The sequence below is a fragment of the Natator depressus genome, chromosome 2, assembly GCF_965152275.1.
Source record: "Natator depressus isolate rNatDep1 chromosome 2, rNatDep2.hap1, whole genome shotgun sequence".
Lineage (NCBI taxonomy): Eukaryota > Metazoa > Chordata > Testudines > Cheloniidae > Natator > Natator depressus.
The window spans coordinates 262,214,486-262,242,474 of NC_134235.1; the positions used below are offsets into that span (position 1 = coordinate 262,214,486).

Below are 27,989 nucleotides of genomic sequence, written 5' to 3' on the forward strand. Positions count from 1 at the left end.
ATTATATTGCCCTCCTTTAATTCTTTATTAATCAATCAGCACTTGATTAATAAAGAATTAAAGGAGGGCAATATAATTTATGGCAATCAACGACTCCATGATCTTTCCCAGGACTGATGTCAGACTGACAGGCCCAGAATTACCCACGTTGTCCCATTTACCTTTTTAAAAACCCTGACACAACATTAGCTTTCTGCCAGTCTCCTGGAACTTCCCCAGTGCTGCAAGCGTTATCAGTGTCCACCCCCTTCCCTCATTTAAATGAACCATTATTGAATCCAGCCCAGCTCAGAGACGACTAAGAGCTGTTCCCAGATAACGGGTGGTGTTTGGCAAGTCTCAGTCCCAGCTCCCACATCACAAACTCACCAGCAGGCTTTGCACTAGTTGGCAAACTCAGCTAGGCCAAGAACTGCCTGGGCCATGGAGTGTGACCACTGCTCTCACAGGACGGCCCTCCCCGGGTCAGGGCTGAGGCAGCTGCCAGGGCCTGGTCTGTGTAGATAAACAGAGGGCCTCACTCGCCAGGGCCAGTGAGCGAGCCCTTAAAAAACTGTCTGACTTTGTTGCAAGATAAAGTTTAGTTCATTAGATCATCAAATTAGTGTATTAAATAAGTTGCATAAAATGTCACATCTGTCTGGGGTATTTATCTGGCACCTATTACTGAAGTATTTGAGGCCCGGATCCACAAAGGGACTTATGAATCGAGACACTGAGCATCACAACTCCGAACTTTCAGGCACCTAGACAGTCACTGGAACCACACATGGGAACCACACAGCCTGAGCCAGGCCCCTTGGCTCAGGTCCCAAAGTTATTTTAGGCTCCTAACTTCCATTGATTCAAATGGACGTTAGGACCCTCAATATCTTTGGGGATCTGGGCCCTAGGCTGCCTGTCCAACGGTGGGGAGAGATCAGCCCTTTAGAATGGGATCCCCAAAAGCCAGCACAGTAGGTGGTGAGCTGCCTAAACTAGTCAATGAGACGTGCCAAAGCCGCACCCCCTCACAGATTCAGCACCCAAGTCTGGGTTGCAGGGAGGTGCCAGCTCTGCTTGGGATCCACAGTCAGGAACCCTGCCTCTGGAGTCAGTTTAGCTTAGATGTCTAAGCTGTTTCTTGCAAGAATGAGTTAGGTGTCTGTCTGACTCCTCACAAAATTGAGGTGGGGGGGAGGAGGAGGAGGAAGTTCCCCTCATAGCCTTTAGCTCAGTGATTAGAGAACTGATCTGGGATGTGGGAGACCCAGATTCCATTCCCCTCTCAGTCAGACAGGGAGAAAGAGACCCCTGTTCAAATCCTACCTCTCGGGAGGGTGCTCTAGCCACTGAGCTATGGACATTTGGATGTGGAGCTGTTCCAATAATGAGAGACTCATTGAAGCAGAGGGACTAAACCAGGAGTCTCCCACCTCCTGGGGGATGTCCAGACCACTGGGCTACAGAGTCACTGTCTGGCCCAATGACTTTAAGTGAAAATTCAGGCATCATGTGAGTTTAGGTGCTTACAGGGATGGGTGGTCGCTGAGTGGGAGTTTTATGTAGGGATCATGGTGGCACCTAAGTACCTTTGTGGATCTAGGCCTGAATGCCTCACAATTTTTTTTGTTTGTTTTTACCCTTACTACTCCCATGCACTGGGGAAGTTCCATTATCCCCATTTAACAGCTGGAGAACTGAGGCACAGAAAATGAAGCCCCCGGCCCCTGAAAAACAAAAACAAACAAACAAACAAACAACCTCTAGGAGCACTTCTATATTTAGCATGTTGTAATTCAGGAACCTGTTGTCGTCTCACTTCAAATTCAGTAGAGATGTTTTGCCTTGGTCCCAGATTTAGCTGGCCCATTGTGGATTATGGGGCTGACCCAAGAGTTTACAAGGAAATTGGGTTGACAATCAAAACGCCATTGCAATCGTCTCTGTGAAATGCTCCTGCTACCCCCATGGTCTCATTAGCCACCAGCAAGGCTTCCCAGCAGACTGTACCCGACTGCTAGTCACAGCAGTTAAGACGCTGGTCTCCCGGATACCCAGATCCCTGGTAAATTCTGGGCTTTGAATGAAAACACCAAGTCCGACCTGCTACCGTTCATGGGGGCCTAGTTCACAAGGACACAAGGGACTGAGCTATTCAGTAAACACTGTGTGAATCCCAAACGCTAAATGAATTTTTACACAAATGAACGTTCACCTGAAACCCTGTGACATGACTAACAAATATTCCAAAGACAAAGAGTTTGTGACTAAACACGTAGAAACTATTCTGAGCCTCCCTGCAAATAACAGCTACATTTGCAGCAGGCAGAACTGGTTTGCGAGGGACCCATTAATCAGAAAAGGAGCCGGGTTCCCAACTCCTCTGATCCTTACTGAGGAGTTTCACCAGCTGCAGGTTAAACCAGGCGGAGAACTGGAAGCCCGAACACCTTGAACACAGCTCTCGGAGTGCTAGGACATCTCCCCACTGGGAATCCGAAGACACTAAATTAATGGACTAGCCTGGAAATTAGCAGATGCTTTTAAAATCTCCCTGACCAAATTCGACTAAAGCTCCCAATAATCAGCTCCTCCGTGCTTTCCTCTCTCAGAAACTGGTATCCCTGGCTCATACCTGTACACACACACACAAAGCAAAGAGAGAGAAAATCAGCCTGTTGCGTTTCTTCTACCTACAACCCAGGAGCGTTGGCAGTGACTAATTTCCACGGACAAAATTCTCTGTCCAAACCCTGGAGCAAAGTTTAAATCCCATCAGCCAGCAATACCTCTGTGCTGTCCCCTCCGTTTGGAGACCAGCGTGTGCTTCCCCGTAGCCTCCAAGCTCCCTCCAGCCTCTGCAGCGTCCCCCAGGCTACTGGGGTTTGAAAAGGACGAGGACACAGACATATAGCGCCGCCTCGGTTACGTAATGCGGTTCTGTTTTACTCCGAATCAGACAAAGCGCTCGCAGGAAGACAGCACGAGTTCGGTTCATTCTGTGGTTCTGCTGTGGGTCCGGCAGAGGGGACTGGTGAGCCGGTTCTCTCTGAGAAGTGAGAGACGTGTGCCCGGACCAGCAGCAGCTGCCGTCTTCCTGCGAGCGCGTTGTCTGATTCGGAGTAAAACGGAACCGCATCACGAAACAGACACAGCCTTATAAGGATGGACCTGTCCTGTCCACACCCCAGTAGCCCGGGGGACGCTGCAGAGGCTGGAGGGAGCTCGGAGGCTACGGGGAAGCACACGCTGGTCTCCAAACGGAGGGGACAGCGCAGAGGTATTGCTGGCTAATGGGATTTAAGCTTTGCTCCAGGGTTTGGACAGAGAATTTTGTCCGTGGAAATTAGTCACTGCCAACGCTCCTGGGTTGTAGGTAGAAGAAACATGCCACAGGCTGATTTCTGTGTGTGTGTCTGTGGCTAATGAGACCATGGGGGTAGCAGGAGCATTTCACAGAGACGATTGCAATGGCGTTTTGATTGTCAACCCAATTTCCTTGTAAACTCTTGGGTCAGCCCCATAATCCACAATGGGTCGGCTAAGTCTGGGACCAAGGCAAAACATCTCTACTGAATTTGAAGCAAATCTGAGAATGGGTTCCTGAATTACAGCATGCTCAGAATAGAAATGTCCTAAATCTAACTTTTTTTTTCTAATTTTGTAGCAGAAAAAACCAGAAGACCCTAAACTCTGTTTACTGCAGTCACCTGAGATCAAGTGCATGAAATCAGTTGTTAGGTAATTACACTAAAAACATAGGAAGCTATTACTAGTTTCCTTTGAAACCGTGCTTTAGGCCAAATAGATGTCTAATAACTGCAGGAGACATAATCAGAGGGGTAGCCATGTTAGTCTGCATCCACAAAAACAACAAGGAGTCCAGTGGCACTTTAAAGACTAACAGATTTATTTGGGCTTAAGCTTTCATGGGTAAAAAACTCACTTCTTCAGATGCATGGAGTGAAAATTACAGATACAGGCATAAATATACGTGAAGAGAAGGGAGTTACCTTACAAGTGGAGAACCAGTGCTGACAAGGCCAATTCAGTCAGGGTGGATGTGGCCCACTCCCAATAATTGATGAGGACTGGTCAATGCCAAGAGAGGGAAAATTGCATTGGTAGTGAGCCAGCCACTCCCAGTCCCTCTTCAAGCCCAAATGAATGGTGGTAAGTTTGCAAATGAATTGTAGCTCTGCAGTTTCTCTCTGAAGTCTAAAGAAAAGGAGTACTTGTGGCACCTTAGAGACTAAAGTCTGAAGTCTCTTTTCAATGTTCTTTTGTGGAAAGATGGCTACTTCTAAATCTGATATTGAGTGTCCAGGGAGATTGAAGTGTTCTACTGGCTTTTGTATGTTACCATTCCTGATCTCTGATTTGTGTCCATTTATTCTTTTGCATAGAGACTCTCCAGTGTACATGGCAGAGGGGCATTGCTGGCACATGATGGCATATATCACATTCATAGATGTGAAGGTGAATGAGTCCCTGATGGTGTGGTTGGGTCCGATGATGGTGTCACTAGATTAGATATGCGGACAGAGTTGGCAACGGGGTTTGTTGCAGGGATTGTGTTCCTGGGTTAGTGTTTCTGAGGTGTGGTCTGTAGTTGCTGGTGAGTATTTGCTTCAGGTTGGCGGGCTGTCTGTAAGTGAGGACTGGCCTGCCTCTCAAGGTCTGTGAGAGTAAGGGATCATTTTCCAGGATAGGTTGTAGATCCTTGATGATGAGTTGGAGAGGTTTTAGCTGCGGGCTGTAGGTAATGGCCAGTGGCGTTCTGTTATTTTCCTTGATGGGTCTGTCCTGTAGTAGGTGACTTCTGGGTGCCCGTCTGGCTCTGTCAATCTGTTTCCTCCCTTCCCCAGGTGGGTATTGTAGTTTTAAGAATGCTTGATAAATATCTTGTAGGTGTTTGTCTCTGTCTGAGGGGTTGGAGCAAATGCGGTTGTATTTTAGGAGTTGGCTGTAGACAGTGGATTGTGTGATGTGTCTTGGATGAAAGCTGGAGGCATATAGGTAGGAATAGCGGTCAGTAGGTTTCTGGTATAGGGTGGTGTTTATGTGACCATCACTTATTTGCAATGTAGTGTCCAGGAAGTGGATCTCTTGTGTGGACTGGTGCAGGCTGAGGTTGATGCTGGGGTGGAAATTGTTGAAATCATGGTGGAATTCCTCAAGGGCTTCTTTTCCATGGGTCCAGATGATGAAGATGTCATCAATATAGCGCAAGTAGAGTAGGGGCATTGGGGAAGAGAGCTGAGGAAGTGTTGTTCTAAGTCAGCCATAAAAATGTTGGCATACTGTAGGGCCATGCGGGTACCCATAGCAGTGCCGCTGACTTTGTCGTCCCCAAATCTGAAATAGTTATGGGTGAGGACAAAGTCACAAAGCTCAGTCACCAGGTTGCCATGACATTATTGGGGATACTGTTCCTGACGGCTTGTAGTCCATCCTCATGTGGAATATTGGTGTAAAGAGCTTCTACATCCATAGTGGCCAGGATGGTGTTATCAGGAAGATCACCGATGGATTGTAGTTTCCTCAGGAAGTCAGTGGTGTCTCGAAGATAGCTGGGAGTGCTGGTAGCGTAGGGCCTGAGGAGGGAGTCTACATAGCCAGACAATTCTGCTGTCAGGGTGCCAATGCCTGAAATGATGGGGCGCCCAGGATTTCCAGGTTTATGGATCTTGAGTAGCAGATAGAATACCCCAGGTCGGGGCTCTAGGGGTGTGTCTGTGTGGATTTGTTCCCGAGCTATTGCAGGGAGTTTCTTGAGCAGATGGTGTAGTTTCCTTTGGTAATCCTCAGTGGGATTGGAGAATAGTGGCCAGTAGATTGTGGTGTTGGAGAGTTGTTGTTGGCTGACTCACTACAAAAGCAATTTTCCTCTTGCTCTCTTAGTATTGACACCTCCTCATCAGCTATTTGGAGTGAGCCACATCCACCCTGACTGAATTGGCCTTGTCAACACTGGTTCTCCACTTGTAAGGTAACTCCCTTCTCTTCATGTGCCAGTATATTTATGCCTGTATCTGTAATCTCCACTCCATGCATCTGAAGAAGTGGGGTTTTACCCACGAAAGCTTATGCCCAAATAAATCTAGTCTTTAAGGTGCCACCGGACTACTCGTTGTTTCTGTGGAGATATAATGGTTCTCTTCTATAAAAGCAAGTCACTAGCCTGCTTCCTTGGAGAGAGACCTCAAAATGAGAAATTAGTCTGTACTGGAGCTAGTGAGATAAGCTGTTACATTTAAAAAGCTGAATAAACACCTTTGTGAATCCCTGACTATGTAGGCCCCTTACCCCCCATTGAGATCAATGGCAGTTCTTTATGAATCCCATCCATAGTTGTCAGCACAGTTAAACTTCTACCTTTTCTTTCCCCAGCTCCTAGCTGGAGAATTGAGAGCTGAAAGCAACTAGAATTAAGCTGAGCTGAGCTGTGGGAGACTCAGGTTCTGGTTCCAGCACTGCCAGAGATTGCTGTTTGCACTTGGGCAAGTCACTTAGGATATGTCTACACAGCATTTAAACATGTACAGTTGGTCAGCTGGTTTGGGCTCAGGCTTGGGCTCTGGGGCTGTAAAACTGCTGTGTAGACATTCAGGCTGGAGCTGGGGCCCAAGCTCTGGGAGCCTACAAGTGGGGAGGGTCCCGGAGCCTGACTATCTACAGTGCAATTTTTACCCCACAGCCGAAGCCTGAGCCCGAGCCAGTTGACCTGGGCCCTCAGAGGCTGTGCTGCGGGGGTTTTATTCCAACGCAGACGTACCCTTAGGATGGGATCCACAAAGGTACTTAGGCAACCCCAGAGGTTGGTGCCTACATCTCAGGTTTAGGCACCCAAGCCCCAGTTTCAGCTCCACTACAGCCCATAAAACTCCCACCAAACCCTGTAGGGGCCATGTTTACGTGCCTCAGTTTTTAGGGGAGAAGTTCCTTCAGCACATGTTTCTGCAAATGCGAACTGCTGCCTTCCCCAGGGCATCTGGATGCCTGTCTCCTACCTAAGCCCCAGAGCAAGTCACGAACAGGGGGAAGACAGATGTTTATCCCCCTGTGTCATATACAGGATCCAGTCAGGTAGGTGTGCTCAGAGGGGGTCCGTTCAAAATTCGGCTGAGTCCACAGGACGAGCAAGGGGTGATGGTGCCACTGCCTACCTTTAACTTTTAGCCCAGTGGTTCAAGCTCTCGCCTGGGATGTGGGAAACCCACATTCAGTCTCCCCCTCCACCAGATGGGTAAAGGCTTTGAACAGGGTGAGCCAGGTTTTATCATGGGTCATTGGTAATGCGCTGGTGAGCGAGCCAGCCTCAACTTACCCAGCAGCTGTGGCTCCTGCCCTGCGGGACTGGGCCCTGCTCCCCACCCTAGGCATTGCATCCCGGTGCACAGGGTCACAGTGCCATTCAGCCTTGGCCCGGCGGCCCCTCCATCTTGACAGAGGGGCAGACAGGCCAAATATGAGTGAGTGGTATTGGAACATGGTGCATGGGGCCAAAGCACCATGGAACCCCGTGTGCCTTATCGCAGTGCTGGGAGTGGGGAGCCAGGCCCAGACCTGAAGGACAGAAACCGACACTGATGGGTGAGAGTGGGGTGGGCTCACTCTCCAGCCCACCACCAATGACCCATTGCCCCTCCTGGTTCAAAAAGGCATCACGCATACACCTGCAAGGGGGTGGTCACCCTTCCTTCTTTCCCCCTTACGGGCTGCACCCCTGGTTCTAACCACTGAGCTGTGGGACAGTCTGAGGTAGGGCTCCCTCAGCCTCTCCTGTTGAAGCTGTTCCACTGTGGATACATCGTGAAAGTGTGAGTGGAGGAGGGGGCTGGACCCTAGATCTCACCCCTCCCAGGTGGGTGCCCGAACCACTGGAGTAATGAGTCTCACTCTCTCTCTCCCTTGCCCAATGACTATTGAAATATTTATCCAAAGTTAAACAACTTCACCAGGAGGGACTGAGAGAGCCCTACCTCTGACTATCCCATAGCCCAGTGGTTTGAGCACCCTGCTGAGGGGTGAGTGACCCCTGTTTAAATCCTTTCTCCCTCCACTGCTGGAGGGGGAAAATTGAACCTGGATCTCCTACATCCTGGGTATGTGCTCTAACTACTTGGCTGGAAGTTATAAGGGAGGCGTCACCCTCTCCTGAGCATGCCCCCTGGACTGCAGGCAGGAGAGGCAGGGGAATGGCATCTTCCCCTGGTTTGTGGATTGCACTGGGGCTTGGGCATGAGATAGGTATTTGCACACGTAAAGCGAGCCAGCAAAGCATATAACCAGAGGCAGAAACGTTGCAATGCTTAAGACCTTTAGTGGATTCCACCCCTAGTGCACAGCACCACAAATGACTTGGTTAAAATATTCCTAATTTAAATAGTGGTTGTAAATAGGAACGTGGGCACCACTGAGCAAAGCTGTTTGTCAGAGTGCAGTCAATTGGAGGAGCGGAATATTAGACTGAAGCTCCAGGGACACGGACTAAATTTTCTTCTGCATCTTCTACAGTTCCAACCACACTGTTAGCGTTTAAATTAAAAATATGCCCACAGATGCTGATATTGAGACATGGAGAAGTTAAGATCCCAAAATTAAATAGTCAGTTGTAATTTTGGATCCCAGGTTTGGTTTCCTTTGGGTTCCTGTGGACTGTCTTTGGGTTATAGGGCCCTGACCCCTGAATGGGGTCCTCCTTGGGCACTATTGCAATATAAACAATTTAATACTTATCAATTTGCCAGTCAAGCTTTTTCCCATATACCAGTCAAATGATATAGCACTGTTAGTGAAAGTTCAGCAAAGTAAATCTGAACATAGACATTTAGGATGTTAAACAGTTACTTAATTACTGAAATGTCGATTGTAATTAAGCTTGATAACGATTATTCATAGCTGTGATATACCAGGGCACAATCCAGACTAATGAGCAGCTGTGACACCCGTGCCCTTCCCCCTTGGGTGCCTTACAATGCCTTGCTGAAGCAGCTCCTACCTGGGCCTCTCACAAACAGCCTTCCAGCATGCACGCCACACCCAGAGTGTCTGTGTGTGACTGCAGCCTGCGAGCCACACTCCGGTTACACCCTGGCTTTGGCCAGCCTTGGTGATTGTGCAGGGACCCCAACACATGCCCAGTCTTAGATTTCCCCCCAGAAACATATGTCCTGTACTGCAGGGCTTCTCAGCCTTTTTCTTTCTGAGGCCTCCCCCAATGCTATAAAGGCTCCGCGGCCCACCTTTGCCACAACAACGGGCTTTCTGCATATAAAAGCTAGGGCCAGCGTTAGGGCGTAGCAAGCAGGGCAATGGCCTGGGGCCCCACGCCACAGGGGCCCCCATGAAGCTATACTGCTCGGGCTTCAGCTTCCACCCCGGGTGGTGAGGCTCAGGGGCCTGGGCTTCAGCCCCATGCGGTGGGGCTTCAGCGTTCTGCCCTGGGCCCCAGCGGGTCTAATGCTGGCCTTGCTTGGCGGACTCCTGAAACCCGCTCGTGGCTCCTGAGGGGGTCCTGGACCCCTGCTGTATTGCCCAGCTCTCTCCTGCACAGTACAAAATATTTTAAGTACATTATTCCTTAAAGGTAACAAGAGGCCATTTTATCATCAGAAGTAGACACTTTTATTTAAACACACTGGATTAGATAAAACAGTAAAACAAGCTTAACTACAAAGAGAGAGATTTTAAGTGAGTACAAGTAACAAGGCATAAAAGTCAGAAATGGTTACAAGAGAAATAAAGAGAGAACATTTACTAATCACAGAAGATCAGGGTTGGAAGAGACCTCAGGAGGTCACCTAGTCCAACCCCCTGCTCAAAGCAGGACCAATACCCAACTAAATCATCCCAGCCAGGGCTTTGTCAAGCTGGGCCTTAAAAACCTCTACGGATGGAGATTGAATGACTGGAGACTGGAATGAGAGTCTCCAGTCATTCAATCTCCAGTCTCCAAGCTGGGCCTTAAAAACCTCTACGGATGGAGATTGAATGACTGGAGACTGGAATGAGAGTAACCCATTCCAGTGCTTCACCACCCTCCTAGTGAAATAGTGTTTCCTAATATCCAACCTAGACCTCCCCCACTGCAACTTGAAACCATTGCTCCTTGTTCTGTCATCTGCCATCACTGAGAACAGCCGAGCTCCATCCTCTTTGGAACCCCCTTTCAGGTAGTTGAAGGCTGCTATCAAATCCCCCCCCCTCACTCTTCTCTTCTGCAGACTAAATAAGCTCAGTTCCCTCAGCCTCATAACTCATGCACCCCAGCCCCCTAATCATTTTCGTTGTCTTCCGCTGGACTCTCTCCAACTTGTCCACATCCCTTCTGTAGTGGAAGCCCCAAAACTGGATGCAATACTCCAGATGTGGCCTCACCAGTGCCAAACAGAGGGGAATAATCACTTCCCTCGATCTGCTGGCAATGCTCCTACTAATACAACCCAATACACCATTGGCCGCCTTGGCAACAAGGGCACACTGCTGACTCATAGCCAGCTTCTCGTCCACTGTAATCCCCAGGTCCTTTTCTGCAGAACTGCTGCTTAGCCAGTTGGTCCCCAGCCTGTAGCGGTGCATGGGATTCTTCCGTCCTAAGTGCAGGACTCTGCACTTGTCCTTGTTGAACCTCATCAGATTTCTTTTGGCCCAATCCTCCAATTTGTCTAGGTCACTGTGGACCCTATCCCTACCCTCCAGCGTATCTACCTCTCCCCCCAGTTAGTGTCATCTGCAAACTTGCTGAGGGTGCAATCCATCCCATCAACCAGATCATTAATAAAGATGTTGAACAAAACCGGCCCCAGGACCGACCCCTGGGGCACTCCACTTGATAGCAGCTGCCAACTAGACATTGAGCTGTTGATCACTACAATCCCGTTGAGCCCGACAATCTAGTCAGCTTTCTATCTACATTATAGTCCATTCATCCAATCCACACTTTTTTAACTTGCTGGCAAGAATACCATGGGAGACCATATCAAAAGCTTTGCTAAAGTTAAAATACATCACATCCACCACTTTCCTCATATCCACAGAGCCAGTTATCTCATCATAGAAGGCAATCAGATTGGTTAGGCATGACTTGGTGAATCCATGCTGACTGTTCCTGATCACTTTCCTCTCCTCTAAGTGTTTCAAAATGGATTCCTTAAGGAGCTGCTTCATGATTTTTCCAGGGACTGAGGTGAGACTGACTGGCTTGTAGTTCCCCGGATCTTCTTTCTTTCCTTTTTTAAAGATGGGCACTACATTAGCCTTTTTCCAGTCATCTGGGGCCTCCCCTGATCGCCGTGAGTTTTCAAAGATAATGGCCAATGGCTCTGCAATCACAGCAGCCAACTCCTTCAGCACCCTTGGATGCAGTGCATCCGGCCCCATGGATTTGTGCATGTCAAGCTTTTCTAAATAGTCCTTAACCTGTTCTTTCACCACTGAAGGCTCCTCACCTCCTCCCCATACTGCGTTGCCTGGTGCAGCAATCTGGGAGCTGACCTTGTCTGTGAAGACCAAGGCAAAAAAAGCATTGAGTACTTCAGCTTTTTCCACATCATCTGTCACTAGGTTGCCTCCCCATTCAGTAAGGGTCCTACAGTTTCTCTGACCTCCTTCTTGTTGATAACATACCTGTAGAAACCCTTCTTGTTACCCTTCACATCCGTTGCTAGTTGCAACTCCAATTGTGCCTTCGCCTTCCTGATTATACCCTGCATGCTTGAGCAATATTCTTATACTCCTCCCTAGTCATTTGGCTGTTTCCACTTCTTGTAAAGTTCCTTTTTGAGTTTAAGCTGACTGAAGGTTTCACTGTTGAGCCAAGCTGGTCACCCGCCATATTTGCTATTTTTTCTGCACATCGGGATGGTTTGTTCCTGTGCCCTCAATAAAGCTTCTTTGAAATATAGCCAGCTCTCCTAACTTAGCAAATTATATCAGAGTCAAGCAAAGTGTTTCACCACATGCTTCGAGCAGTCTTACTGACCAAACTTTTCTCTTCAGGCATAGCTCATGCAATGGGCAGAGAGAGAGAGTTGTCTGTCCCTCCTTTTTGTAGTTCAAGTGCCTCTCTTGAAACACGTTTCCAGCTGGACACTAGAAGACAAAGAGTCTAGGTGGAAGGATGTTCCCTGCTGGTTTTTTCTCACCTGCTTGAGCTTTCTTTGTTTCCCTTCCTGCTTAATGACTCTGTTTAATGCTTAAATGCAAATGAAGCAGAGCACACATTCCTTTGTTTAGGACAGACCTGTTTGCCCACCTCTGTTTGGGACGGCTGTGGACTTTGGAACATGTGTTAATAACATCATACAGGGAAATCTTATAACTTTACATAAAATGATGTCACACATTTTATCAGGATGATACTGACCAGCAAATTATGAGTTTTGAAATAATATTTTACAAGACATACTCTAGACAAAAATAATTACAGTAGTGTGTAGGGTGTGAACACGGGTATAGTCTGTCACAGTAGCCAATCTTTCCATTCTCAAAACACACACCTAGATATCACACGTTGACCTGAGCACACATGTAGTGTGTGACAGGGTCAGGCCAGATGGCTACATGAGAGTGATAGAAGGAACATATATTAGCCCCAGATTAAGCAGGTCCCTTTTCCCTGAGTAAGATAATGGGCTGTTCCAGAACAATCAGGAAATTGCTGGAACCAATTAAGGCAGGTAAGCTAATTAGGACACCTGGAGCCAATTAAGAAGCTACTAGAATCAATTAGGACAGGCAGGCTAATCTGGGCACCTGGTTTTAAAAAGGACTTCACTTCAGTTAGCGAGGTGCGTCCGAGGAGCTGGGAGCAAGAGGCGTGCAAGGAGCAGGGAGTGAGAAGCCATGCTGCTGGAGGACTGAGGAGTACAAGTGTCATCAGGTGGAAGGTCCTGTGGTGAGGACAAAGAAGGTGTTGGGAGGAGACCATGGGGAAGTAGTCCAGGGAGTTGTGGCTGTTATGCAGCTGTTACAAAAGAGACTGTAGACAGTTGCAATCCACAGGGCCCTGGGCTGGAACCCAGAGTAGAGGGTGGGCCCGGGTTCCCCCCCATCCCACCAAATCCCTATTTGATATAAGAGGAGTTGACCTGGACTGTGTGTTCCACCAGAAGGGAAGGTCCCTGGCCTGTCCCCAGACCCACTAGGTGGGTCAGCAGAGATTGCGGGGATTGTTCTCCTCCTTTTCCCCATGCTGGCCAGTGATGAGGTTAGCTGAGTGAAGGGCAGGTTTGAGCCACTGGCAAAAGTGGCCAAACTGAGGGCTGCCGTGAATCTCTGAGGCGAGCAAATCCACCAATAAGTGCAGGAACCATGAAGGCAGAGGAAGAACTTTGTCACAAGTGATTCAAAGCTACTTCAGATTTATCCGGAAATTGACCAGTGGGTGTAACACAAGTATTCTGTGACCCTCATCTTAATTCACAATAAACTCGTATGTTGCCTTCACCCTGTGTTAATAACTATGTGTTAATTTATGATCCATAACTCATTAATTCATGCTTGTGTTTGAAAAGGTATCAAGTCTATGTGACATCACAAATCATCTACTTAGAGAACACCTACCTCCAGACAAAATGGGTGGGGGATGGGAGGACAGGAAAGAGAAGGACTCTGTTATAATTTTTAACCTAGTGGTTAGGGAACTCACCCAGGATGTGGGAGACCCAGGCTTAAGTCACCCCCTTTGCTGGATGAGAAGAGATTTGAACTGGGGTCTCCCATGAGTCTCCAAACCACTGGACTATTGAGTCATTCTTAGTTGCTGTCTGGCCCAATTCATAATTAATTATTTATACAAAGGCTTCAACAAGCAAGACTGAGAGACCCACATCAGCAGACCCAATAGTCCAGGGTTAAGGCACTCACTGCCTCCACACCCCTTCAGCTGTATTGGGTGGGAAAGAGCTGAGGCACAGGACCCCAGGACAGAGTTCCCGGCTGTGCATCCCAAACAGAGACAGCCACCTGCCTGCAGCCCAGACTTAGGTGCCTAAATCCCAGAGTGGTGTATGGCTTAGGACACACCCCACCCCCCCTGTGACGATGTGACGCAGCAGGGAGGGGGGAGTGTTGACCTGGGAATGTGCCCTGGGGACGGGAGACCTGAGAGCCTGTTACCTGAGCCGGGAGGGGGAGGTAACACCTCTGCCCAGGAATGTGGACGGAGGCTGCAGCAGGGAACCTGCTGGGTGGGTTTAGTTTCAGTTTGGGGCTGGGTGGAGGAACACAGGGAACCCCAGGGCTGGGGTCTAAGCTCCCTGTTCCCCCAGAAGGACTTGACTGAGGGGTCCTGGGTGTACCCACAAGCTCTGTTTTGGACTGTGTTCCTGTTGTCCAATAAACCTTCTGTTTTACTGGCTGGCTGAGAGTCTCAGTGAATCCCAGGAAGAGGGGTGCAGGGCCTGGACTCCCCCACACTCTGTGACACCCCCTTTTTGCATTTCCCATTGGCTGCCTTAGGGGACTCCCCACCTAGCATGTTGGATTTTCTGGATCCCATTCTGAGGTGCCTGTCTCTCCCCATTCAGTGTGTAGGGAGCCTGGGCAGACAGCTCAGGCTCTGTGGATCCCAGTGATTTTCTAGGTGCCTGCAAGTTAGGTGCTGCAGCGCTCACCATCACAATGCCTCAGTCCCTTTGTGGAGCCAGGCCCAAGTGACGACTACTTTCCGCTCTCTTTTTTTAATTCAGAAATTCCGTGAGATACTGAGCACTGACGTGGGGATAGACTCCTGAGCAGAGAAAATGTCTAACCAGGCAACTCCCCCTGCTGCATCTGGATCACATAAAGGTAAGATTTTTACCAGTTGTATTTGGAGAAAGTTGTGACAATTGTGTGACCAAGTCATTACATCATGGGCCCAGGTTGTGCTGCCAGGCAGTTGTTCATTGGCTCAATATAGGCCTGACCCAATACCCACTGACCTCAATCAAGGGGAGCCTTTCCATTGACTTCAGCGTTTGGTTTGGGCATTATGTTCATATCTGGAAGGGCCCCATGGGCCCTGCAGCTCTCCCACCAGAGAATCACCAATGACCAGATGTTCAGAGTCCATCTCACTCTGCCTGGTCTAGCCTTGGACAGAGCAGGGGGCAGATGGAGCGTGCTCAGGATTCCCACTCTCCCTGGAGAGCCAGTGGCAGTTAAATCTCTGCATGATGAACCTTCCCAGCCTGTCCTCTCAAAGGAGAGAGGAGAAGAGTCTTGACTCAGTAATTCCATCCCAGGCAGGCTCATGAGGGAGGGGAATAGAATTCCACAGTGGCCTCCTCTCCATGAAATGACTTGTAGAACACTAAGCTAACCCTGTGTTCCCCACTATAGACTTACAGACTTTAAGGTCAGAAAGGACCATTGTGATCATCTAGTCTGACCTCCTGCACATTGCAGGTCACAGAACCTCACCCACCCACTCCTGCAATAGACCCATAATCTCTGGCTGAGCTACTGAAGTCCTCAAATCATGAGACTTCAAGTTACAGAGAATCCACCATTTACACGACTTTAAACCTGCCAGTGACTTGTGCCCAGTGCTGCAAAGGAAGGCAACCCCCACCCTCGCCAATTTGACCAGGAGAAAATTCCTTCCTGGTCCCAAATAGGGCGATCAGTTGGACCATGAGCATTTTGACAAGACCCAGCAGCCAGGCACCTGGCAAAGAATTCTCTGTAGTAACTCGGAACCTTCCCCATTTAGTGTCTGATCACTGGCTGTTGGAGATATTTGCTACTAGCAGTCACAGATCAGCTACATGCCATTGTTGGTAGTTTCATCATCCCCTCCATAAACTTATCAAGCTCAGTCTTGAAGCCAGTTAGGTTTTTTGCCACCACTGCTCCCCTTGGAAAGCTGTTCCAGAACTTCGCTCCTCCAAAGATTAGAAACCTTCAACTAATTTCAACCCTAAACCTGTTGATGACCAGTTTATATCTATTTGTTCTTGTATCAGTGTTGGGTCATAACTTAAATAGCTCCTCTCCCTCCTTGGTGTTTATCCTTCTGATGTGTTTATAGTGAGCAATCATATCTCCCCTCAGCCTTCTTTTGGTTAGGCTAAACAAGCCAAGACCCTTGAGTCTCCTCTCATAAGGTAGGCTTTCCATTCCTCTGATCATCCTAGTAGCCCTTCTCTGTCCCTGTGCCAGTTTGAATTAATCTTTCTTACACATGGGAGATCAGAACTGCACACAATCCAAATTCTGACGCAGTCCCCGGAGCGCACATGTTTCTTGGTCAATCATAGGACTGGAAGGGACCTCAAGAGGCCATCAAGTCCAGTCCCCTGCACTCATGACAGGACCAAGCACCATCTATCACATCCCTGACAGGTGTTTGTCTAAACTGCTCTTAAATATCTCCAATGATGGAGATTTCACAACCTCCCAAGGCAATTTATTCCAGTGCTTAACCACCCTGACAGGAAGTTTTAAAGCAGGTAAATATATACACACACACAAACACAGCTGACTGGAGCCAGGGGGCGAGGGGAGGGCAGGAAAAGGGTACAGAGTGGAGGCACCGGCACCCGGGGGCGTCCAGATCTAACAATTCACTTGCACGACCCATCTTCATGGGTGGGGGTGGGGAAACAAACAACAAAGTCTTTTGTCCTCTTTAATATTCCGCCAACGTCCATCTGGGGTCGATGGACCTTCCCTCTCGGGCAGGATGTGACACCTTTTGTTGGAGACCCGCGGTTCACACTAGTTAATGGCTCTCTTCTGTCTGGTATTTACACAGTCAGAGGCTCACAGCACAAACTCTCAATGGGCTGGGATACAGATGTTCTAAGAGAGATTAGTGCAGGCAGCCACTCATGAGCATTCAATAACGCCTGAACGCTAAACCCGTTCTAATAATTCTGGTACCTGTTTTAGCAATACTCACACACAGGTGAGCTAAACGGATTCCAGCTCTGTGTTGTCAACATTCAGTTGAGACATGGGGATCTTGGCATGGGCTGACTGGTACCTGGTACGCCAGCATCACCAGCTGATATTTCAAAGTGCTCTAAAATCCACATGCACAGGCAGACTGTGCTGAAACTGGTCTGGCACAACAGGGCTGGGGTATAAAATGAGGCCAGTGCAAGAGTTCCAGCCTGGATAAATCCCTCCTGTGCCTGGAAGGCGGGCTGACCTCCTGCCAGGCAGCACCAGGTGCACTGGATCGGGTCTGGCCTGGGAACAGGTGCGCTCAGTACATGGCTCACACACATTGTTCTGAGACCGATGTGGGACACTGAAGATAATGGGATACGCTTGGGGCTCACCCCTGGCACACAGAACCTGGATTGGGAGAGGAAGGAGGAGAAAAGCTGCTGAGATGGATGGGCCAGTTCACACCTCTGTGATTCTCTTGTGCTGCAGATGGGTGAGCAGGGCCTCTCCACTTCTGTGTTAACCCCCAAAATGCAATGGGGCTCTGGAGCTCCCCTCTGGATGCTAGACATGCTCCCTTTGTCCCATCACCTTCCCTTCTTCTGGTGGCCCCTCTGGCCATACTGAGGGCTGGGTGCTGAGTGGCAGTGAAGTATGCCCAGGGAGCCCTCTCATGCTCCCCACAGGAACCCCTCAGTCATGGCCCCCCAGCACCACCAGTTCCTCACAATACAAGGGCAATTCATTGCCAGCAAATGTGTTAGCACAACGCTAAGGGCATGTCCCCCACATGGCACCCCACACAGGGGTGTGCCTAGGGGAGTGTAGGGCCTAGGACAACCCTCCCACTCCACCCCAAGCCCCACCCCTATACCACCCCTTCCCCCAAACTCCCATCCCCCTCTCCTCCCCCGAGCAATGCTGGGAGCCGGCAGGTCAGAGCAGGGCCAGGCTAGGTTGGTAGTGCTGCTGCTGGCCCCGCCGCGTCCCCCTGAAGCAGGGGTGGGGCAGAGGAGTGGGGCCAAGCCGGGCTGGCAGCAGCGTGGGGCCCCCCCTGTGGACGGGACGGCTCTGACCCCACATTGTCCTAGCTCGGCTCCCTTTGAGGGATGCTCCAATTCACTCCCTGTCAGACACCACACAGGACGGTATATTAATTTTTTAAAACACTGTTTCCCCGAGTTTAAAGAGGGGGTCAAACACTAACTGAAGTAAAATCCACTTAGACAAGCTCCATTTGGTGCAGATCAGCCCAGCACCTTCAGATGTACAAAGCCGAAGACAAACAGTGCCAGACATCCCTATGCTGGGCTCATTTCCCCAGGACTCACACGCAGATGTAGCAATTCCACTTCAGCCATTCCTGTGCTACGCAATGGGGGTCGGCCTCTCTGTCTCTCACCCTGGGGCACCACAGAAATGTTTGTGCCTGTTGTCGGCCATTGGGGTGTTTCGCTGGTGAACTCCCCCTGCCCAGCCCAGGCATGTGGGGGGTGACACTTAGTGCTGCCCACTCCCCCACACATATTGGGTGAGGTGAGTGCGGCCCCTGCTGCAGGAGCTCTCACCCACAGCTGCCCAGCTCCTGCCCAGCAATTATTTCAGCCCCAAACCCCATCAGTTCAGCCACCCTCAGCCTCACCTCTGCTCCCCCTGGGCTGCTTCACCCTCTCCCAGGCCTGGGTGGCTGCAGCAGGGTTCCCTTTTCTGTTCCAGGCAGGGAGGGCAGATCCAGGGGCTTGTCACCTCCTCTGCCCTGCCCAGGCTGGATGCTGCAGGGGGAGGGTAGAGGAGCAGAAGCCCCACTCTATTCCTATTGCTCACAGCAGGGAAGGGGGCAGGAGGGAGGGGCGCTGCCCGGAGCTGCTGGGATTATTGTTCCCCCTCCCCTCCTCAGTCCTCCAGCAGTATGCCTTCTCACTCTTAGCTCCTAGTGCCTCTTGCTCCCAGCTCCTCACACGCGCACCACAAACTGAAGTGAGCTCCTTTTTAAACCCTGGTACCCTGATTAGCCTGCCTTAATTGATTCTAGCAGCTTCTTGATTGGCTGAAGGTGTTCTAATAAGCCTGTCTGCCTTAATTGTTTCCATAAAGTTCCTGATTGTTCTGGAACCTTCCCTGTTATTTTACACAGGGAAAAGGGACCTACTTAACCTGGGGCTAATATATCTGCCTTCTATTACTCTCCTGTAGCCATCTGGCCCGACCCTGTCACATATCCCCCCCCTCTGCTCAACACCACAGGTTGGGCAACTTGGGAACACAGGCAGTGAACCCATAACAAGCCATCTACATTGCCATGGTGGCTTCCAGCCCGGTGTTGTGTGGTGAATTGGAAAGGTTGTAGGGACAGGAAATGGGAAATAAATAGTCGGTAGTACCCATCCACACCCAGGAATGCCCGGACTTGCTTTTTCCGATTCGGCCGGGGCCAATTTTGGATAGCCTCCAGTTTGTTCAGTTGGGGCTTAACCATGCCCCTTCCTACAATGTAGCCAAGGTATTTAGCCTTGGCTAGCTCTATAGCACACTTGGCTGGGTTGGCTGTGAGGCCAGCCTGTCTTAGCGTGTCCAGAACCGCTTCCACCTTTTCCAAGTGGATTTCCCAGTTGGGGGTGTGAATAATCACATCATCCAGGTATGCTGGTATGGGGTTGTAGGAGCTTGTCCATAAGACGCTGGAAGGTGGCAGGTGCCCCATGCAGCCCAAAAGGAAGAACAGTGTATTGAAACAGACCCTCTGGTGTAGAGAACGCCGTCTTTTCTTTCGCATCTTTGGCAAGGGGAATCTGCCAGTATCCCTTCTTTAAATCAAGGGTGTCAAAAATCAGGCATTGCCCAGGCGGTCAACTAACTCATCGATATGGGGTATGCATCAAATTTGGATATCTCATTCAGCCGGCGAAAGTCATTACAAAACCTAGTGGTGCCATCAGGTTTGGGCACCAACACAATCGGGCTTGACCACTGACTGTGGGACTCTTCGATGACTCCCAGCTCCAACATCCTTTTTACCTCTGCCTTGATTGCCTCTCTTTTTGCTGCTGGGACCCGATAGGGCCTTAAAGTTACCTTTGCCCCAGGGTCTGTGATAATGTGGTGATATGTTTTGGTGGTCCGACCTGGTTTGGTTGAAAACACGTCCTGGTATCGGTTGATCATCTCAGTTACCTCCTTCTTCTGGTTTGGTGTCAGATCAGTGGATATCCTGATCTGCTCCTACATGTTATTTCCCTGGATCGGGGTCTCTTGGGCCACTACACACGCCTCTCGTTGGTGCCAAGGCTTTAAGAGGTTAATGTGATAAATTTGTTCTTGTTTCCGGCGTCCTGGCTGCCACACCTTGTAGGTTACTTCCCCCACGGGTTCAACCACCTCATAGGGCCCCTGCCATTAGGCCAAAAGCTTGCTTTCTGCCGTGGATACCAACACCATTACCTGATCCCCTGGTTGGAACTGTCGGACTTTTGCCTGGCGATTGTAATGGGTTCGCTGGGCCTCCTGCGCCTTTTCCAAATGTTCCCATACAATAGGGGTGACCCAGGCTATCCGTTCTCGCATCTGCAACACATGGTCAATTATATTTCTCCCCTCATTGGGTTCCTCTTCCCAGATTTCTTTTTCAATATCTGGTATGCCACAGGGGTGGCGTCCGTATAATAACTCAAAGGGGGAAAACCCAGTTGCGGCCTGAGGTACCTCCCGGATTGCAAACAACATAAGGTAGGGTAGTAGGGTGTCCCAATCGTTCCCGTCCTGACTTACCACTTTCCTTATCATTGCCTTGAGGGTTCAGTTAAACCTTTCTACCAGCCCATCGGTCTGTGGATGATACCCTGAGAACTTCAGTCTATGTATATGGATCAGCGTACAGAGGTCCCTCATTAGCTTTGACATAAATGGGGTACCTTGGTCTGTTAATATCTCCTTTGGTAGCCCCACTTGGGCAAAGATCCCCACCAACTCTTTAGCTATTGTTTTAGAGGCCGTGTTCCGCAGGGGGATGGCTTCTGGGTAGCGAGTAGCATAATCCAGAACGACAAGTATATATTGGTGGCCCCGGGCTGTCTTCTCCAGGGATCCCACTAGATCCATGGCTATTCGCTCGAAGGGGACCTCTATGATGGGAAGGGGTACTAAAGGTGCCCTCAAGTGGGGATGGGGACTGTGCAGCTGACACTCCGGGCAGGACGCACAGTACCTCCGCACTTCTTCATGTACTCCGGGCCAAAAGAATCATCACAGGACCCATGCCAGGGTCTTCTCTACCCCCAAATGCCCCCCAGAATGATGACTATGGGCCAGACTTAATACAGCATTCTGGTGTTTTTGAGGTACTAGGATCTGCTGTACCTTCTGCCCCTGTACTGGTGCAACTCGGTATAAGAGATTCTTCTTCATTATGAAGTAGGGTCCTGGTCCCTGGGTTTTCCCTTCCACGGGGACTCCATCTATTTCGGTCACCTCCTTTCTAATGTTGTCGTACTTTGGGTCTTCAGCCTGGTCCCATCCAAAATTTCCTCTCCTGGGCCTAATCTGCCCAAGATCTAGGGGGCCAGTCTCTGTTGCCTTTACTGGTTCAGAGGCGTTAGGGTGTGGGTCAGATTCGGGTGCTTCTCCCTCCTGGGTGGCCTCCTTTTCAGATGCTCGGCTTTTCACCCGCCTACCTATGAGAGCGACCCTCTGGCTTTGGGCCAGTATTCGGGTTCCCAAGGCCTTAGCTGCCCTCCTTTCCCTTTTCGACTTCCTACCCTGTCTGGGAGTGGAGAACAAATCTGGGGATATTTCAGAGAAGATTGGGGGTTGACAGTCTACTGTGGATGCCTCACTAACTTCAGGGTTTCCCCCTTTCTCTAATTCCCCTACCAGGAGTAAGTCTCCAAACCCTGGGAAGTCCCTCACTATGAGCATATGTGGGGTTAGTGAGACCCCCATAAGGTGGATTAGGGGGCATGGGTCTGCCCAGTTCCCCAGGTTACACTGCATAGGCTCCTCGGCATTGCGACACTGTGCAGCTATGTGTCCCCACTTCCCGCAGGCGTAACATCTGTATGGAGCCCTAGGTGTTCCCCGGTCTCTTGGTTTGGGCAGTTTAACATCACGATCCTCTTTCCCCTCAGTGCTCCGACTCTTTGTGGCTTCTGGTGGCCTTCAGCCCCCCTCTTTTTCCACCTGGGCTCTCCTGGTGGCCCAGTCACCCGAGCTCTAGGGCTTGGTGCTGCTAGTGTAACCTGGGATGCTTCTTCCTTAACTGGTCGGGTCAGCTCCCTCGCCGTCCTTCGCCTTTGTACCAGCACGACAACCTCGTCGTAGGGGGAGGGTTCGTTCTGGCTTACCCAGGCGCAAAGGTCTGGTGGCAGTCCTCTCATGTACCTGTCGATGACCAGAACCTCTAGTATCTCCTCCGGACTCCGGGACTCAGTTCGTAACCACTTTCGTGCCAGATGGATGAGGTCATATAATTGGGACCGCGGGGTTTTGTTTTCCTGGTATCTCCACTCATGATATCGCTGGGCCCGCACTGCGGTCGTTACCCCAGATCTGGCCAGGATCTCTGCTTTCAGCTGGGGGTAGTCTGCCGCAGCCTCTTCAGGCAAATCATAGTAGGCCTTCTGGGCCTCCCCACAGAGGAATGGGGTGAGGATGCCAGACCACTGTTCTCGGGGCCAAGCCTCCCGCAGGGCTGTCCTCTCAAAGGCCAGGAGGTATGCCTCCACATCATCCTCCCGCGTCATTTTCTGCAGCCAATTGCTGGCCCGCATGATCTGCGTCCCATCATGGCCGCGGTTCAGCTCTGTAAGGGCCTTTACCTGGTTTACCAGTTCCCGCAACATAGCCCGGTCTTGAGCAGCCTGGTCCATCAGCAGGCGATTAGTCTCCTGCTGCAGCCACACTGCCTCCTGTTGGGCGGCTGCCTGGACACGGGTAGCCTCCTGCTGGGCAGCCGTGGCTTGTATCAGTGCCCGCACTACCTCCTCCATTGTGGGGGGTGGGGGGAACCCCTCTTCTCCTTTTTGTTTGTTGGGGTTTTTTTTTTTTTTTTTTTTTTTTTTTTTTTAAATCACCCTCCTTCCTCCACTGCACTGTGCACACCAAATCCCACCCTGACACCAGTTGTGACAAAGTTCCTGCTCTACCTTGGTTGGTCTTGCACTTATTGGCGGATTTGCTCACCTCAGAGATTCACGGCAGCCCTCAGCTTGACCGTCCAGGTCAACTCCTCCTGTGTCTGACCAGGAGTTGGGAGGTTTGGGGGGAACCCGGGCCCGCCCTCTACTCCGGGTTCCAGTCCAGGGCCCTGTGGAATGCAGCTGTCTGGAATGCCTCCTGGAACAGCTGTGCGACAGCTACAACTCCCTGGGCTACTTCCCCATGGCCTCCTCCCAGCCCCTTCTGTATCCTCACCACAGGACCTTCCTCCTGGTGTCTGATGACGCTTGTACTCCTCAGTCCTCCAGCAATCCGCGCTCTCACTCTCAGCTCCTCACACGCACACCACAAACTGAAGTGAGCTCCTTTTAAAAGCCAGGTGCCCCGATTAGCCTGCCTTAATTGATTCTAGCAGCTTCTTGATTGGCTGCAGGTTTTCTAATCAGCCTGTCCACCTTAATTGTTTCCATAAAGTTCCTAATTGTTCTGGAACCTTCCCTGCTCTCTTACCCAGGGAAAAGGGACCTCCTTCGCTTGCTGCTACGCTATCTGCTTTCTATTCTCTCCTAAAGCCCCCTGGCCTGGATTTTTCTTACTTTTGACCCTGCTTTAGTTCCCCCCCCGACCGGGCCAGACGCTTTTTTTTTGCTGTTTTTTTTGCTGCCGTTCGAGTGCTGGTCGGCTGCCAGCTTGCTGCCAGCCCCCCCCCCCACGCCTGTTCTCGGACACTGCTATTTGCTCCAGCTGAAACCCCCGGAGGAGGGGGGGAGGACTGCCGACCCGCTACCTGGAGGAGGGGAGTGGAAACCCCCAGACCCAGCCGTTTTGCTGTTATTTCTAAACCCGTACCGAGCTAGGAAGATTCTTCTTATCTCTGCAACATTCTTGGCTTGCTGAAAGCCTCATTACAAAGCTGGAAGAGAAGATAGCCGACAGAAAAAAATCACCCAGGGAAGCTACGAACCATCGTGGAGGGGGCCGTAAGACTGAGTAACTTTTGAATTGTACTCTCGTGTGGGGGGAGTTTGACTGTGTTTTAATTGCGTTCGTAGGGGCACGGGGGTGTGGCACGGAGCTGCCCCCCCGATCCATCGGTGCTCCTCCCCCAACACTACTATGACCGTCACGGCCCCCCCGCCGTCCGTCCCTGCTGGCAACTTGCCATCTGCCTTTGGATTCAGCTGTTTGTTTTGAATTTTGCCGTTTCGGACCAGTCACAACAGCCGCCCAAACGAGATGCTTTGGACTAACGTGCGTGGGTCCACGTCCCCCTGTCCCCCCCCCCCAGGCTGTTTACCCCACAGTTTGTCCCTATTACCAGACCCCAATTCCTGTTTTCCTCCCCCGTCCAGTCCGACCCATTTGGCACCCCCCCCCCCCGCCGCCTTCAGCCCAGCAGGGAGGAGTGGTTAATTTGCTTCCCCTTCCCCCCTCCTCCTCCTGGTGTCTCCCCGTCTCTCCCTGCTCACAATGGCGGGGAATGAGAGGGGTGAGGCCCCTCTAACAACCTCAGTTGCCCCTCCCCCACCTACCCGCCTACCCAACCCCCAAGCCCTCCCCCCCACCACTGCTGTCAAAACACCTACCACCGCCCCCGCTGGGGTATCGGCAGTAGGAGACACCGGGGAGATTACTGCCGCTGCAACGTCCACCGCCCCCCCAGATCCTAGGGAAACCCCCTCCCAGTTGGCCGGAAAGGCCAGGGTGTGAAGAAAGGAAAGGGCCCCGCTAAAACCACCAGGCCCCCCATGGCAGGGGCTGCCCCCACCGCTGTAGCCTCATCCTCGACCATGGCGTCCCTCCCCGCTGTTCCCTCCACCAGCTCTGCAAGTGTCCCTCCCCTGGCCCCCGGGACATATGCCCGGGTGGTGGCACCCCCGCCCCTGCCTGCCGCCTCGTCATCTCGCCCACCCACCGCCTCCGCTACCATCAATAGCGGCCGGGGCCCCTTTCCCACCATGACCAGGAAGCACGGCGTCCATTGCCTCCTGGTCCCCGCCTCGCCCCACGTGGAGACCTACGTGCAGGCATTGGCGAGGGTGGTAGGACCCACGGCTATTGTGGCGGCCTCCAAAATGTACGGGAAGGTCGTCTTTTTCTTAGCATCGGAGGTAGCCGCCCAGGAGGCGGTGGAGAAGGGCCTGGCGGTGGGGGGGGTGTTTGTCCCCCTGGAGCCGCTAGAGGACCTGGGCGTTCGCCTAGTCCTCACCTCCGTCTCTCCCTTTCTACCCAATGCCGCCCTGTTACCCGCTCTCTCCACCCTGGGGAAACTTGTCTCTGTCATCAGCCCTCTCCCGTTGGGCTGCAAGGACCCCACCGTCCGTCACGTCCTTTCTTTCCACCGGCAAGTGCAGCTTCTACCGCCGGCGGGGGTGCGTGACGGAGAGGCGCTCGAGGGGTCCTTCCTAGTCCCCTACCAGGGAGCCCGCTATCGGGTCTTTTACTCCACCGGAGAGGCCCGGTGCTACCTCTGCCGCTCAGCGGGGCATGTCCGAAGAGACTGCCCTTTGACCCAGGGGGGAGGGGCACCTGAGACCCCCGAGACCCGGCAGGACATCGGCTCCGTCGTTGCCGACGCCCCTGGCCGCCCGGCACCTGAAACCACCTCCCCTCCTGCTCGATCCACTGCTGCTCCCGTCCGGGCCCAAGAGACACCTCCACTACAACGCCCAGGCGGGCAAGGGAATCCCACCCTTGCTATTAATAATCCGGCAGAGTCTATGGAGGAGGGTGTGGCAAAGATATTACCGGGTATAGGAGAGGGCCCGCCCCAAGGAGAACCCCCCGCCCCTCATGCTGCCTCACCGTTACCCCCCCGAACCCCTGAACCATCGCGTCTGCCCCCCAACACGACCCCTACTAACCAAACCCCAGACGACACTATGGAGGGCTGTACCCTAGTCCAGGGCAAGCGAGGCAAGCGGAAGGCTCGAGCTCCGCTGCACCCATCCGATGCGGAGGCCCCCCGGAAGACCAGGAGGGGAGGCACTGATACTGAGCCTTCCGCTATGCCCACAAGTGAGATCCATCCGCCGGTGTCGGGAGGGGAAGACAGAATGGCATTGGAAGGTAGAATCTCCCCTCCACGGGAGACCCTCCCCTCCGAGACCCCTGAGGAAGCCCCTTCTACCCGGATACCACCCGAACCCCCCGTGAACCCCGAAGTGATCGTCGAGGCAGGCCCCAGAGGAGAGCCCCCGGGGTAGCAGAAGACGACTTCTCCTCCATGTACGAGGAGATTGAGGCCCTAGGTTTGACCCCGGTCACCCAGGGAGAGGATGATCTACTGCCGGCTGGCCTCGATCTGGGCAACCTCACCCCAGTCCCCCTTTCCCCATGCTCCCTCCCCCTAACCGCCTTCCCGGGTGGGCACCCTACAGAAGGTGGTCCACCACCTGATGCCATGGCCGCCAAATCCACCACAGAGCTCGCGCCTAGCATCACTGGGAGCCCCCTCCCCACCCCCTTAACCCTCAAATCTGTTCGGGATGCACCACCTTTCAGCTGTTTGCCTCCCGAAGCCCAGAGCCTCGCCTCTGCCCCCGCCCCCACCCCTGTCCCTGCCCAATCCACCTCCTCCTGCAATGCTATTGCCACCCCTGGGGTTATTTCTTTTCCGTTTTTTGCGGATTCCCCCCAGGGAGCAGCCTTTGCATTTTCCTGCCACGACCCATTAGGAGCTGCAATTTTCCCTCCGCCATCCCCTTCTACCCCAAGGCGTGAGATGGACCTAATAACTTTAGCCTGTCAGATGCCCCGTCAGTGGTCCGCACCCTGCCTGCCCGCCTCAGCGGACCATGAAGCTGCACCAAGAGCCCCACCAGGGAACAACCCGGAAATCGTAACCCCACCCCCCATGAGCTGCGAAATGCATTGCGGGAGTTTTTAGAAGACATCCGTGGTGCCCGCAACAGGGTACAGCTGGCTCTCCAGCTATGGGGGGACTTTGTTCAAATCCTCCAGGCCACAAGGGCCCTTATAAAGGAGGGTAGAGGGCAAGGAAGGCGCGGTGCTGCGGCCTACGGGCGGGCCCGCGGCTTCCGTAATGATCTGCTCACTTACGGGATGGGTCACGGATTGCTGCGCGACCCGCCGAGGGCCATGAACACCCCCGCCAATAAGGAACCCCCACACTCACAGCCCTCCGCATGACGCCTCTCATTATCACAACTTTGAACACCAGGGGCTGTAGGATGGCTCTCCGCAGGTCCCAGGTGCTCTCTTACCTTCAGGAAGGGGGGTACTCTGTAGTTTTCCTGCAGGAGACCCATACGGATCCGACCGCCGAGGACATCTGGCGGCTGGAGTGGGGGGACGGGGTCTACTTTAGCCACTTCACGATATGGCAAGCTGGAGTGGCGACCCTGTTCTCCCCCAACCTATGGCCTGAGGTGCTAGGGGTCACTGAGGCCGTGCCGGGCCACCTGCTGCATCTCCGAGTCCGTATAGAGGGGCTCGTGGTCAACTTTGTTAATATCTATGCCCCGACTATGAGCCCGAAACGGCCACAATTCTATCAGCGGGTGTCCGACTTCCTCGGCACCCTAGATTCTCACGAGTGCCTAGTCCTGGGAGGGGACTTTAACACCACCCTCGAGGAACAGGACCACTCAGGGGCCGAGCTGAGCCCGGCCGCTGCGAATATTCTCCGAGAAATAGTTGAATATCGCTCCCTAGTAGATGTCTGGCGTGACCACCACCCAGATGACACTTCCACGTTTACCTTTGTCCGGGTGGAGGCCCATCGGTCACACCACTCTCGTTTGGACCGTATTTATTTATCCCGTTTCCATCTTTCACAAGCCCACTCCTCCAACATTCGGCCGGCCCCTTTTTCCGACCATCATCTAGCCACCATAACAGCCTCCCTCCGTGCAGAGAGGCCGGGGCCAGCCTATTGGCACTTGAACAACAGCCTGTTGGAGGATGAGGGCTTTGTGACATCCTTCCGGGAGTTCTGGCTGGCCTGG

At 52.0% G+C, this 27,989-nt stretch overlaps 2 protein-coding genes across 2 annotated transcripts in view; one reads left to right on the forward strand and one right to left on the reverse strand.

The window, feature by feature from the left end:
* Nucleotides 1–2,851, reverse strand: part of LOC141981837 (GTPase IMAP family member 8-like) — a 41,242-nt gene extending 38,391 nt beyond the window's left edge. Inside the window, exon 1 of the mRNA XM_074943476.1 lies at nucleotides 2,772–2,851. The gene's annotated coding sequence lies outside the window, so the exon portion shown is untranslated. The remainder of the gene's footprint in view (nucleotides 1–2,771) is intronic.
* Nucleotides 2,852–3,039: 188 nt separating this feature from the next.
* Nucleotides 3,040–27,989, forward strand: part of LOC141983432 (GTPase IMAP family member 7-like) — a 31,215-nt gene continuing 6,265 nt past the window's right edge. Inside the window, exons 1-2 of the mRNA XM_074946565.1 lie at nucleotides 3,040–3,262; nucleotides 14,679–14,778. Of these exons, the coding sequence (XP_074802666.1) occupies nucleotides 14,733–14,778 (46 nt within the window). The 5' untranslated portion in view covers nucleotides 3,040–3,262; nucleotides 14,679–14,732. The remainder of the gene's footprint in view (nucleotides 3,263–14,678; nucleotides 14,779–27,989) is intronic.